This window comes from Saccopteryx bilineata, chromosome 3, assembly GCF_036850765.1.
Source record: "Saccopteryx bilineata isolate mSacBil1 chromosome 3, mSacBil1_pri_phased_curated, whole genome shotgun sequence".
Lineage (NCBI taxonomy): Eukaryota > Metazoa > Chordata > Mammalia > Chiroptera > Emballonuridae > Saccopteryx > Saccopteryx bilineata.
Window position 1 is genome coordinate 68,992,529 of NC_089492.1, and position 14,759 is coordinate 69,007,287.

Genomic DNA, 14,759 nt, shown 5'->3' on the forward strand with positions numbered 1-14,759 from the left:
TTATAATGGTTTAGTTAAGACCTTCCAGATTCTTCTTACTAGCTACATGTTGATGTTTTAGGCATTAGTCTTTAATTAGTTTTTTAAGTCATCTTTGTAAAAATAGGAATAGCACCATGCCCAGTGATAAAAGTATAGGATTGATATAAAAAATAATGCAGAAGGCAATAGAGTTAATATTTACTGAATCCTTACTGTGCTGGTCGACCACTGGAGACTTTCCTAGAATGACTGATTCTATGGTTTTATCATTATAATCTGAAATTTTATTAATTGTCTTTTCTCATAAATTTGTTAAACATAAGCTGGAACATATTGTATTTTATTGATACCTTATTTCTAGACAGAAATTCAAATGGTGGAATATTCTTACTCTTCTTATATGTATGCATTTTCCCAGACTATTCTTTATTTTTATTTTTTGATGAGGCACCTTCAGAGTGACAAGAAGGAAAGCTGCACTGGGAAGCCCTACTTTCACTTCCAGACTCCGCCTACACCGCAGGCACTCACTTCCAGACTCCGCCTACACCGCAGGCACTCACTTCCAGACTCCGCCTACATTGCAGGCACTCACTTCCAGACTCCGCCTACACCGCAGGCACTCACTTCCAGACTCCGCCTACACCGCAGGCACTCACTTCCAGACTCCACCTACACTGCAGGCACTCAGCTCTATTGACTAAAACAGGTGCCTGGATAGGATCTGGAATGACAGAACGCTCATTTTAAGGGCATCAACTTTAAACTGTGATAAACGCTTGGAGTCCCAGACGTAAGAATTGTGTTTCTAAGACTCCAAACCAATAGCTTCAAGAGTCTAAGACCTGTAACATTATTTCTTTAAAGATTAAAAAATGAAAAATATCATATTCACAGAATCATTTCAGTGGTCTCCTATAGCCACTTCAAATAGTATAATTTTTTTGTGGGAAAGGTTTATGAATCCATCAAACAATATATCAATATTTTTCGAAGGTTTTGGAAAACCAAAATGTAGAACGTTGAAACTGAAGGTCTATTCACGTAAGGTGGTTTTTAACATTATTTTTTTTTACCTATGAGACCAAGATAAGTATTATAACAACTTAAACATAAATGTATTGGTTATATTGTCTTTCAGAGGCCCAATTTTCATACCATTCACTTAAATTAAGCACCATGGCAGAGGAGTATAAAGACATTTACATAGGTGCTTTGAAAATAAAATACTAACACTGCTAATCACTGAAGACAATAGCAAGTGAATATTTACTCCACTGAGTATGTTGTGAATCAAAATGATAAAAGGACATGGCAAATAAAAAAATACAACCCAAAGATCTTCCTATGTCATCTATACATTTTAATATTTCATCCTAGAATAGCATTCAATCACCTTTATTCATTGGGATCTGAAATAAGAATGAATTAAATTGCATCTCATTTTTAAGGCCATAAAAAAGCTTCTTTTGTTCATTTGCATCTTTTTGCCTTACATATATATCTATGTGAATACACCAAGTTATTTTCCTTTTCAAATTTTAATTTTATTATTTAAAGTTTAACCACATTCTCATTTGGATAAAATATTCAATGTGAGGCCTTGTTATTCTACAGTAAAAAAAAAAAGAAAGAAAGAAAAAGCCTCTGGTACTCACCCTCCCATATCTGTTGGCATAGGATCCAGTAAGCAAGGAATGGAAAACAATGATTGTCTCATCCAAGTCCCAGATGAACACCCTCTGCAAAGGAAGAACCAAATCAGTGCATCTTTCCCTTGCTTGAGACATCTTGGTATTCAGTTAACTTCAACATAACTAGGTAGTCTTGAAATAAAGGAAATTGAAAAATCTAAATTTACTAGTTTTTAAAAATATAACTATTCAAAGTCTATCTCCCCGCTTTCCTTCAGCCATAAGCTCAGATGAGATACAAGGAGATAATTATATCAGCAACATCAATATAAATGTAGGAGAAAAATAACAATACATGTCTTTTCTACTTCCGGAAGAGCTTCCCAGTCTCAGTTCTGAAGAAATTACAAATGAGTGAAAACCAGTCTGTTTATAACTGCTGAGACAGAGACACTCAATTTAAACCAGCACCCAATTCATCCTTTCCTCACCTCTGCTCTCTGTTCATTAAGAAGTGCTAAAATAGCTAATCTTATGTCTTATTTATTTAATTAAAAATATTTATTGATTTGAGAGACAGACATTGATCTGTTCCTGTATGTGCCCTAATTAGGGATCAAACCTGCAACTTTGGTGTATCAGGCCGATGCTCTAACCAACCGAGTTATCCGGCCAGGGCTTACGTTTTATTTTTATGGAGCCAAATATTTTAAATGTTGTATACAAAAACTAAAACTTTCCATCATCCATTCACCTAATGTTACCTATTGGGCTGTTATCAGTAGATGGGTTATATATTGTTCCTGCTTGGTTTTCTCATGAATACTGGTAGTTAATAACTTAAGCAGATACATCACAACAGCTTTGACACACTCTAGGGGAATTTGGAATTGGATTTGAAGAACTCATTCCGCAAAGGTCATTTTCTTTGAGAAACCACAGAAGGCTGCCATTCCCACTCACGCCAATACACAGTCTTAGAGGGTCTTCTGAACATTCTCATCTTTTTCACCAAAATAATCATGTTCCCACCATTATATTTCACTTTGGCAAAAATAAAACAAAAACAAAAATAGAAACTTAATTGCTGTGGATTCAAGGCTATGAAACCCACCATTCTTTAAGGTTTTATCTGATCCCTCCTCCTTTTGAATTCTACCGAAACAGGTCTCATAAGATGATGACCCCTTTCAGTTTAGAACATCGAACATCCCAGGTTTTCCTGTTTTAACATACATAAGTGTGTCTTTCATTACTTAGTTGAAATGAGAGAAAATGAGAATAATTGCTTTAGCTATCATTAATTTGGAAGAGAGAAAATAATGCTTTATTTATAGTTACTATGGAAAGGCAAGCAGCAGCAAAAGCATTTGGACACCTTGGTCACTGCTGTTGACAACGCAAATTTACAGAACCACGACTTAGCCACCAAGATGCCCTGTTATGTGCTCGGCTGCCAGCAACGGCATACCTCAAGGTCAGAATCCGGGGGAGGTGAAGGATTGTTGTTTCTTCGGCCTCGTCCACGTGACTTCCCATCTGAACCTCGGCGTAATCGGTCAGAGTCTGAATCCTTAATGGGTGTGGATGGGCTGTGGATTGTACTGTACTCTGTAGAAATAAGGGAAGCATGGTCATCTCTTGGTTCTAGCACCATGGGGCCACAATTAAACCTGTTTTAATTCACAGGCAAGTTTGGAGAATAGAACACACTTCATTCTGGTCAAATGCTACATTACCTTTTGCTTTCATTGGCAAATCACTTATGAGATATTTGATGACAAGACTTGTTTTGAAAAAAATACATGATCAGAAATAACTAGAATGTAATCGAAGACAACAGGTCATACTAAGCTGCCTAAAGATTTTGTGATATCAATGATTAAACCAGGTCAACCTTTTTATATCTACCACCCACTTTTGTATCTCTGTTAGTTGGAAAATTTTCTGACCGCCCACTGGTTCCACAGTAATGGTGATTTATAAAGTAGGGGAGTAACTTTACTTTATAAAATTTATAAAGCAGAGTTACAGCAAGTTAAAGCATATAATAATAATTATTTACCAAGTACTTTATGTCGAATTTTTGCTAAGTTTGGCAGAATAAATCTTTATAAAACAACTTACCATAGTTAAATCTATCTTTTTACTTATACTTTGGTTGCTCCGCTACCGCCCACCATGAAAGCTGGAACGCCCACTAGTGGGGAGTAGGGACCAGGTTGACTACCACTGGATTAGACTGTGCTCTCCCCACCCTAACCTCGGCACTTGTTTCTTTCCTCCCAGGGGCAGAACCTGGCCACATGGAGAGGTTCACACATTAGCCCTTAGCAGCTGCCCTCACACCTCCAGAAAGCTCTGGTCCATGGAAACAAATGAAAAGTCAGTTCTGGGGCAGGGGAAGCGATCACTAGGCGAGGCTGTTGCTGCTGTTGTTTCTTTTTAATTAAAAAAACCTCCATTTTCTCCCTCATTTTATGAGAGAACAAGGAGCAGCAAGATAAGCAGATATGTGGGGAATGCCCACGCTCTACTCAACATTCATCACAGGTTTTTTCTGCATCTCCATCTCTTTGAACCAAACATGCCAAGCCAGGAAGCACGTTAAAATCAGTCATCTGGGTAACTCAGAAAAACCATGGAAATAATCATATAGAAACCACAAAACAAAGAACAACGCCCACCTAGGTCAGAGGACTGGCTGGGCAGCAGCTGTGGAACTGCAGAGGAGACTGCTCCTGTTTCCAGAATGAACAACAAAGCATTTACTCGCACTCCTTAGTCATCCAGCTCACACATCAGATGATTTCTATCTCCCCAGGTTCCAGACATGCCCGTGTGCTGGCATGCTCCCCCAAACTTTGCCAGATTTCTCTAGTAGATATGGGTTGGACTCTCTCAATCGGGTATGAGGAATGATTATTCTCACTGACACATTGTTGATGTGACATTTCACCAATAGGAAACTATGTGGAAGAGGTGAGGGCTTTTATTACTGTATTGTCAGACTGTACTCTACCAACAGGCCATCCAAGAATCAAACCACGTGGTCCCAATATTACCTCCCCATTTAAGCCTTTTAAGGAGTCCCCATTTAAGGAGTCAGGGTAGACAGAAATAGACTCTGACAGAGTAAATTCCATTTCTATATCACATGAAATAGCCCTTGAGCTCCTGTTAAAACCTGAAAACCTAATAGATTCCTGTCACTTTTAGATGAGGCCTTGCATGTCCCTTGCCATGGCAAGCGAGATCACAAACTGTCATACACATCGTCATGTGATCCTCATACCCAGAAACCACTGGAATGACTTACAAGCCTATTAGTTAATTAGGGGCACAAAGTCCCAAACAACGCCCCTCAATAGCGATTTGGGAAGCATCTTGGAGCTAACTTATCTTGCAGAACTGAGAAGACACAGTGCTGGCTGGTCAAAGGTAAGCATTCTTGAAATCTACATTAGACCATTTCTCTTTTAGAGGCAGATGATTCACGAATCCTCTCCTCAAGTTATTCCAAACCATGCATCTCTCTTCCATATTTTATAGAGAACTAAGAGGAACCAAATGAATACATTTTTACGGAGTTCAGTGGATTTGAGGTTGTGCTTTGAAGAAAAAGTCTCGATCTTCCTTTTCTTTAAATACTCTACAATCTACATCTCCATGCAGAGCCTGGATAGCCACCATTGGAGACAGAACATGCGCCAATCTCTTGAATAGTTTCAAAACAGGGCATTTACATTTGCAACTGGCATGGCTGGCATCAAATTTGACCTGCACTTTAAGTACCTGACTGCAAAGTCTATCTTGAATTGTGAGCTCTCCAATTTTTGGACGTTCATTTTGAAAAGAAGCTAAAAAATATCAAGCAATCCATCTTATTACATTATGCCCTTTTCTTGACTTCCAGATAGCTTAGTGCTAAAAGTTCAGTGACCTCAAAGTTTATCTTACCCAGGTTTTCCAAGCTAGATTTCCTCCTGTTGTTGCCTATTTCTTTGTGTTTACTTCCGTACCTGTTTTAAACCCTAATTAAATCTTTAAGAATATATTCCATCTCAATTTTTTAGAATAAAATAGTTTCATTATCTATAATTAAACTGATAACTCATTTCTGTAATCCCTCCACCACCCAAATGCGCACATAATAAATTCAATGAGCAAAGTATACAGATAGATTTTTAAATCATCTAAAGTTTTTCCAGGTGAAAAAAAAGCCCTAAGAGATGGACAATCTGACACCTTTAAATATTAACACAGATGCACACAGTTTACAGGTCTCAACTTCTTAGAAGGAAGATGAAGTTTAAATGGTGCACGCTAGTTTTAAACAATCTCTTCCTCTTTGTTCTATGAGGTAGGATCAAATGCATCTACCCTCCTACCCAGCTTTCCTGCCTCTAACTTCTCCTTCCTCCTACTAGTGCAAAACAAATCAACAAATAATTTAATCTTCTAATCCACTGACATCTCACATTTCATTAAAATCCTCTCCAAATTGTTCACCTCTCCCCTGCTGAGACAGTGGGTATGAAAGGACTCAGAAGAGCATTCATTTCATGTCACAGACATTGATGGAATGTTCACACTGTTCTAGGCACTGAGCGAGGCAGGAGCTTGAAGCACAATGATGTACCAAACAGATCCAGTTCCTACCTTCTTGGAGACTAAAATTCAGAGGAAGGCATTGATTCATGACTAAAATGAGAAATTATGCAACAATATGGAAAGGGTTATAATGTGGGAAAGGCAGAATACTAGGAGACCACAAAGAAGTCCACATAACTCAGACTTACAGGGCTGTGGAAGCTTCCTGACGACAGAGGGAAAACTCATCCATAACAAGGAAATAGAAATGTGCTCTAGGCAGACACATGAGCATATGGGAAGGTGGGGTGAGAGGAGGGGGAAAAGAAGAAGGAGAGGGAGGGGGAAAAGAAGAAGGAGAGGGAGGGGGAAAAGAAGAGGGAGAGGGAGGGGGAAAAGAAGAGGGAGAGGGAGGGGGAAAAGAAGAGGGAGAGGGAGGGGGAAAAGAAGAAGGAGAGGGAGGGGGAAAAGAAGAAGGAGAGGGAGGGGGAAAAGAAGAAGGAGAGGGAGGGGGAAAAGAAGAAGGAGAGGGAGGGGGAAAAGAAGAAGGAGAGGGAGGGGGAAAAGAAGAAGGAGAGGGAGGGGGAAAAGAAGGAGGAGAGGGAGGGGGAAAAGAAGAGGGAGGAGGAGGGGGAAAGGGAGGAGGAGGGGGAAAGGGAGGAGGAGGGGGAAAGGGAAAAGGAGGAGGAAGAAGGAGAAGAAAGAGAAGGAGGGGGAGGGGAGAGAGACATTGACAAACTGAAAAAAAAGTCAATTTGATGAGGGAGGGAAGAAAGAGACATTGAAGAAATAAGCAAACAAATAAATAAATCTGACCTGAATCTACAGAAGAGTACAAAGATGAGGCCAAGGTGTATGTGTGGTGGTGGTGGTGTGGGGGATACACAAAGAAAACAGTAAGAGAGTAATGTGATTAAATTTCCATTTAGATAGAAGGCTCTAGCTCCAGTGTGGCCAGGGTACTACAGACAAGTAAGGACTGCAACAGGGAGCCCAGCCAGAAGATAATTTAGTAATTCAGATCAGGGATACTGGTGGCCCAGATACAGGTGGCGGGGACAGGGAGAGTTAATGTTTTGAAGTATCATTAGGAGGTGAAATCAGTTGGATGAGGAAGCAGAGAAAGTCAGGCAATGTTGCTCAGGTCAACAGTTTGGCAACTGGGCAGAGTGTGACGCTAGGCAAGAGATTTAAGAAAAAGAAAGGACTACAGGAAAAAATGTAGGTGAAAATTCAGGTTCAGCTTTGGGACATACTAAACTTGTAGAGTCTGGCATTCATGTCCGGTAGGCTGTTAGACTGTTTAGAAGCTCAGGAAAGAAATGTGGTTTGGAAACTGACCCAGATATAACTTAAGAAATGGGTGTAATTGAAAACATGCAGTGTGTGTAGAGAGATGGGCAGAGACAGAGGGGTATGGAGTGAGAAGGAAAACCAAGGTCAGTGTACTGCAGAAGGGAGAGTATGGAAGAAGAGTGATCAGGAACTTCAGATCAGCAAGAGCTAAGGTAAAATGAAGATTGAATCCAAGAGTATTTTAGATTCAGAGTCAAAGAGGTCTTTGGTATATCTGGAAAAATGATAGGTTTGAGAATTATTTGGGAGGTAGTTTGGTGGGATAATGAGACAGCAAAAGATATAAGATTAAAAAGGGTGGCTGATGACTCTGTAATGTGACTGATGACTCTGTAATGGCCAGACCCAGTCATTATTTTTCAGTCCTCAATCGTGTTTGACCTCTCTGTGGCTGTGCTGACCATTCACTCCTTTAAATGGTATACATCAGGGGTCCCCAAACTTTTTACACAGGGGGCCAGTTCACTGTCCCTCAGACTGTTGGAGGGCCGTACTATAAAAAAAACTATGAACAAATCCCTATGCACACTGTACATATCTTATTTTAAAGTAAAAAAACAAAACGGGAACAAATACAATATTTAAAATAAAGAACAAGTAAATTTAAATCAACAAACAGACCAGTATTTCAATGGGAACTATGCTCCTCTCACTGACCACCAATGAAAGAGGTGCCCCTTCCAGAAGAACAGCGGGGGCAGATAAATGGCCTCAGGGGGGCATAGTTTGGGGACCCCTGGTGTACATATTCTATTCTTTTTTTTTTTTTTTTCATTTTTCTGAAGCTGGAAACAGGGAGAGACAGTCAGACAGACTCCCGCATGCGCCCGACCGGGATCCACCCGGCACGCCCACCAGGGGCGACGCTCTGCCCATCCTGGGCGTCGCCATGTTGCGACCAGAGCCACTCTAGCGCCCGGGGCAGAGGCCACAGAGCCATCCCCAGCGCCCGGGCCATCCCTGCTCCAATGGAGCCCTGGCTGCGGGAGGGAAAGAGAGAGACAGAGAGGGAAAGTGCGGCAGAGGGGTGGAGAAGCAAATGGGCGCCTCTCCTGTGTGCCCTGGCCGGGAATTGAACCCGGGTCCTCCGCACGCCAGGCCGACGCTCTACCGCTGAGCCAACCGGCCAGGGCCATATTCTATTCTTCTTCTCATCCTGCCACCCACACTATTACTTCTCAGAATTTTTGGAGAGCTCTTCCTCAGCCCAAAGCTTAAATAGTACTCATCTCTATATTAGTAATACTCAAAGTGTTGATCTGGGACAAAATAAGGAGTTTGCTTCAGAACATTAATACAATGCTTCCTTCATTGAAAGTCTTGCTAAGATTAAGAGAAAAAAGTCAGCTAAAGTAAACAGTGTGCATAGTGATGCAGTGAATTATATTCTGAAGCAAACCCCTTGAGTTATCATGGATGAATAAGAAACATTAGTGGACAGGCAGCCAGTGGAGGGACCCCATTTTGAATAGTAGTGCACTCGAGTTCCTTCTATGGTCCTCTTATCTCACTATAAGCTATCAGTGGTCAGTAGTGTTTGTAAGACAGATTCAGCGATAACCTCCAGGAGATGATCTTAAAGTTTTACCTCCTGATTTCTCGGCCTGAATATTGCACTGTTTGCTACACCTCTCTACGTGAATATTCCATGAACAGCACAACTAAAGTCCCAAACTAAATCCTCCTTCTCTCTTAACAAGCCTGATTAATGGTGCCAACATTTTCTAATTTGAGAGAGAAAGAGAGAGAGAAGAGGGGGAGGGGTGGAGAAGCAGGCGATTCTCCTGTGTGCCCTGACCAGAAATCGAACCCAGGACATCCACATGCTGGGCCAACACTTTTACCACTGAGCTAACTGGCCAAGGCTCACTCAGAGTCTTTCAATAATCATCTGTGCCACCATGACTGAGAGCTTGAACACCCTTCAAAGCTCCAAACTCCTAGTATGCAACAAGAAAGAGTCTAGGTTTTAGGACACAGAACTATTGATTCAACTGCCACTTTTCAAATTTTAATCTCTTATTAGTGGTATGATTTGTGAAAGTTGTTTGCCTTTTTAATGACTCATTTTATTATCTATGAAACAGGAATAAATGAAATAGAATAAAAGTAATACACAGTGATGGTACTTAGAACCATGCCTGGTACTGACACTCTATGATGGTAGGCACCCTGAAAAAAAGAAAAGTCCCACCGAGTCATTCTCTGACAACCTGACCTCTAAGTGCTCTTCCCCTTCATGGTCTGTCTGCACTCGGGAAACATACCTTATGTTCTCAGTCCTCTGCAATGGCCAGGCTGGCTCACGACTTTGCACATTCTATTCCCTTTTCTTAGACTTGTCTCAACTCAACTCCCTTCCCTGATTTGTAAAATTCCTTTGGAACTCTCTCAAGATCAAGATCAAGAACCTTCTTTGTGAATTCTCCATTTCAATCTTAGCTCTTTCTTTGTAATTACATTTATCTCTCTTATAGGGTTATACAATTTTGCAATTATTTATGTTAACAGTGGATAATATATAGTTCAATTGAATTATTTTGAGCAAATGTCCATCACTCCTGTTCTTGGAGGGCAGAACTGGCAGCATCACTTTGTATTCTGTGAGTACAGACTTTGCAATTAGAGTGCAAAGTAGACGTTGAAAAAAATCAGTGACTGAAGGAATGAGTGTTTCGCAAGTTTAGCTCTTACTCTGTTCCATCTATGGAGATTACCTGATTTCTACTAGTCAGTCAGAATATTTTCAAACGGAAAATAGCTGCAATTACTTTTACATCTTATGTAAAGGCTAATGTTTACATATATATAAGGTCTACCGGAAAGTTCTGTCCGTTTCTATCACAACAAGTTTCTACACGTAAGCATAGGTTTATTTGGCGCATGTGTGCCTCTCTATTTTTATCACTTAATGTATACATACTGACATAGCAAATTAACTAAGTTGATTCACGTTAGTCTTATGTGTGAAGCGATAGTGTACCCATGGCTACTGATAAAGTTCATTAACGCCACTGTAATTTTTATGAATTTCAACAAGGAAGAAATGCTACAGAAGCATGTCTGTCACATCCACCATATTCCCCGGACTTAGCACCCTCCGACTATCACTTGTTTTTGTCCTTACAAAATTTTTTGAAGGGCAAAAAATTCAAAAATGAAGAAGATATCAAACAAGCACTGGTTCAATTTTTTGCATCAAAAGATAAAACATTTTTCGAAAATGGGATATACAAATTGCCCTCACGCTGGCAAGAAATCATTAATAATAAAGGCAATTATAAAGTTTATTGATGGTAAGAAAAATTTGTATTTTGTTTTATTCCAAACATGAACAGAACTTTCCGGTAGACCTTATATATACACACACACATACATATACATACACACATATATACATATATATACGTATATACATATATACACACATACATACATATATATACACACACACACAAATATATATACATATATATGTTTTCTGTTTTTTTTTTTCCGAAGTGAAAGTGGGAAGCAGAGAGACAAACTCCTGCGTGCGCCCGACCGGGATCCACCCGGCATGCCCAACAGGGGGCAATGTTTTGGTGCATCTGGAGCCATTCTAGCACCTGAGGCAGCGGCCCTGGAGCCATCCTTAGGGCCCTGGAGCCATCCTCAGTGCCCGGGCCAACTTTTGCTCCAATGGAGCCTTGGCTGCAGGAGGGAAAGAGAGAGATAAAAGAGAAAGGAAAAGGGGAAGGGTGGAGAAGCAGATGAGCGCTTCTCCTGTGTGCCCTGGCCGGGAATTGAACCCAGGACTTCCACATGCCTGGCCTACACTCTACCACTGAGCTAACTGGCCAGGCCTATTTACATATTCAATCATAAAATATTAAACTCTACACAAGATCATTAAAATTCTTCATTTGTAAATACTGCTAAATTGTTCCATAAACCCTTCAATATTAAAAAGAAAAACAGGGAACTAGAACTCAGAAGAGTCTATCTAGTTCTTGGCTTCTCTAGTTTGCAAGCTCACAAGACTTACTTGAGTCCTGGGGAACTTACCTCCATGATTTTTAGTCCTCAGTCTCCTGTTTTAAAATTGAGGGCACAGCCTACATTACTAAGCTTTGAAGTTCTATCACTTATGGACGTACAGTTTTTAAGAAGTCTTCCTATCTGTCAGTTTTTGGTCTCTCCCTTTTAAATAGGCACCAGCAGACTAATCTACACAGAATACATTGGGCAACTCCAAACCTCAGAAACTATCAGGCTTCACTGCCTACTGCATCTAGTCCAAACTCCTTATTTGGTTTTATTTCTCATGCTTCCCTTAACACTTATCTACTTTCTTATACATATTGTCAAATAGTTTTCAAGAGGATCATATTAATTTAAATGGTGTCAGTTTTACCACAGCCTTACCCATATTGGTTGTCATTGTTTTAAAGAAGTCACTGCTATTTTATAAGGTGGAGAATAGTATTGAGTGCTTTTAATTTGAAGATATTGGAGTTAGTTGTATACATGTGCTTGGAAATTACACTTCATGAACTGTCCAAATTCTCTGCCAAGCTTTTATATAACTTTACTAATACTGTACATAAAGGTTTTAATTTGTTTCATAGTTGCAGATACTTTTTCAAGCCTGACAGTTCTTCAAATTATGCTATTTCCTTAAATTAAACTTTCCTTCACAGAAGTTTTTGATTTTTATGTAGTCCTGTGGCATAGCATGAAGACCTGGTTGAAGATTTAGGGATAAGCGTTCACATTTATTGTAAGGGTAGCAGGGGATTTCTGCTTTAACTTTACACTTGTGCGACTACCTCTGCCAGCAGGTATACAGGAAGCAGGATACGGGGGTTCCTGCCGGCTCCCTTCCCTGTGCTTTCCAGGGGCTCATTTCTAGGTCTGAGTTGAAAGACTCCTCCCCTGAAACAGAATTAAGTAACCCGACTCCTTGCAGCTAGGATGCTCTTGTCACGTGTGTGATGTTGGGTTGAGGTCAGGGCAGGGGTTATCTCTGGCTGAACCCCCGGTCTATGCAAAGACAATACTGATTACAAAAAGAAGTGCAGAGCTTTTGGAAAAGTCCTTATAAAGCTTATCTGAATTTAGTGAACATGGCAATCAGTGATTATATTCCATTTGTTGCTACAGGAAACTCACAAAAAGAACGAGGTATATTACTTCCCTGAGAGCAGAACTATCATGTTCAAGACTCAAGATTTAAAGTACATGGGACAATTATACAGGTGGGCATGAAGGAGATGCCAGACAGCCATCAACACCCAGGCACTCCCAAACTTTGAGACTCTCACAGTCAACATAAGTACATGTAAAAGTCATTTTAAAAGGTGGCATAGGAAATCAAGAGGAAGAATTAAGGAAAGAGTGAAAAGAGCTTAATTCTGATTCAATGAGGAAAGGGTGGCGTGGTTCTCCTGCTATACCCCAATGAGGCAGCACAGCAAGCTTGATGCTACCGGCCAAAAGAATCCTGTGCACCCACTGGGTATATTTCTGTTCATAATTTTAAAAATTTTATGGTGAAAATCTGCTCTGTAAAGCTAAAATAATCTGCTCTTAAAATAAGGTCAATAGGCCCTGGCCGGTTGGCTCAGCAGTAGAGCGTCAGCCTGGCGTGTGGGGGACCTGGGTTCGATTCCTGGACAGGGCACATGGGAAAGGCGCCCATTTGCTTCTCCACACCCCCTCCTTCCTCTCTGTCTCTCGCTTCCCCTCCTGCAGCCGAGGCTCCGTTGGAGCAAAGATGGCCCGGGCGCTGGGGATGGCTCCTTGGCCTCTGCCCCAGGCGCTGGAGTGGCTCTGGTCGCGGCAGAGCGATGCCCCAGAGGGGCAGAGCGTCGCCCCTGGTGGGCATGCTGAGTGGATCCTGGTCGGGCACATGCGGGAGTCTGTCTGACTGTCTCTCCCCGTTTCCAGCTTCAGAAATAAAAATTAAATAAATAAATAAATAAATAAAGTCAATAAGTGGGACTGAATCTTGCTCCAGGGATGAGTTGTTTAATCAATGCACATGTTAAAAACAACATATAATCACAATCACCCAAATTCTCTCAATCAGCTGCACAGTGAGAGGCAAAAGCAGTGGAAGTCAGCAGGGCCTGGGGCACAGGGCATTGGGATGTTTGATAGAGAGATATATATTTGTCTATGCACTCTAATGCAGTGGCTACCAATTTGTTGTTGTTGTTGCAAGTAGTCAGTTAGTAAATATCTTAGACTTTGTTGACAACTCTGTTGTAGCCCCCAAACCAGCACAGACAATATGTTAATGAAGGAGCGTGGTTGTGTTTCAGTTAACTTTATTTACAGATTTGGCTTATGGAAATGTATAAGTGTATTCACTAAAGTAACCATATTTCATGCTACTCTGTGGTGAGTATAATATTCAAGTAAGGACTATCACCCTGGCTTCTCTGGGTGATATCACTTCTTCAAAACTATTAAAAACTAAATGTTAAAATTGTGTTGCTGGACCAAGTGGAGAAAAAGGTGCTTTTTGGGGGGAATTGCTAATAAGTAGAAAAGGATTTTAGTATGTAATTTTTAGAAGGCCCTTTCCTGGAGGTCAGGGAGCTGAGTCATCATGATATCAAAATGCACCTACTTGAACGTGCCAATAAGGCAAGGAAGGGTGAGATTTTTTCTTCTGAACACAGTAACTTGATGTGCAAGGCAGAGATCTCCTCAAGTGGATACGGCATCAGGCATACACATCTCAGGTGCAACTGTGTGCTCATCTCTACCAGAAGGGCAAGGTGCAGGCACCCGCCTGACAAACTGTAAGACGGGCACTGTTCCAGGCCAGGCCTTGGGGACACTGGCTACTGGGCTCTTTGCAGCTGACCAAATCTGGAGGACGCAGCATGAGCAGGCAAGCACACCACTGACACCAGATAATGTGCTAAGCTGTACTTCTGAGCAAAGGACAGTGCAAAGGCCCCACCACTGGCCAGTCCTGCTGTTTATTCTGTGGGAACACGAGGAAGTTCAGGTGAGAGGGCAAAAGAAAGAGCCACGCAGGTCCTTCCCACTGAGCACTTAGATTTTCCCTGACGTAGAGTGGCCTCTGACAACAGAATTGACAACTGTTCCTTCCAGGCCCACCTCCAGACCTCTGACACCATATTCTAACAGAGTCTCCTTCCCCGTAGGGCGGTGACGGGGAAAGTCTCCTCCCCC

At 41.2% G+C, this 14,759-nt stretch overlaps 1 protein-coding gene across 15 annotated transcripts in view; it reads right to left on the reverse strand.

The window, feature by feature from the left end:
* Positions 1–14,759, reverse strand: part of EYA1 (EYA transcriptional coactivator and phosphatase 1) — a 333,576-nt gene that overhangs the window by 72,948 nt on the left and 245,869 nt on the right. For all 15 annotated transcript variants that reach the window (XM_066266297.1, XM_066266301.1, XM_066266303.1 and 12 more), the window contains 2 exons: positions 3,088–3,227; positions 1,641–1,724 (listed from right to left, as the gene is read on the reverse strand). In XM_066266297.1, coding sequence (XP_066122394.1) covers positions 1,641–1,724; positions 3,088–3,227 — 224 coding nt within the window. The remainder of the gene's footprint in view (positions 1–1,640; positions 1,725–3,087; positions 3,228–14,759) is intronic.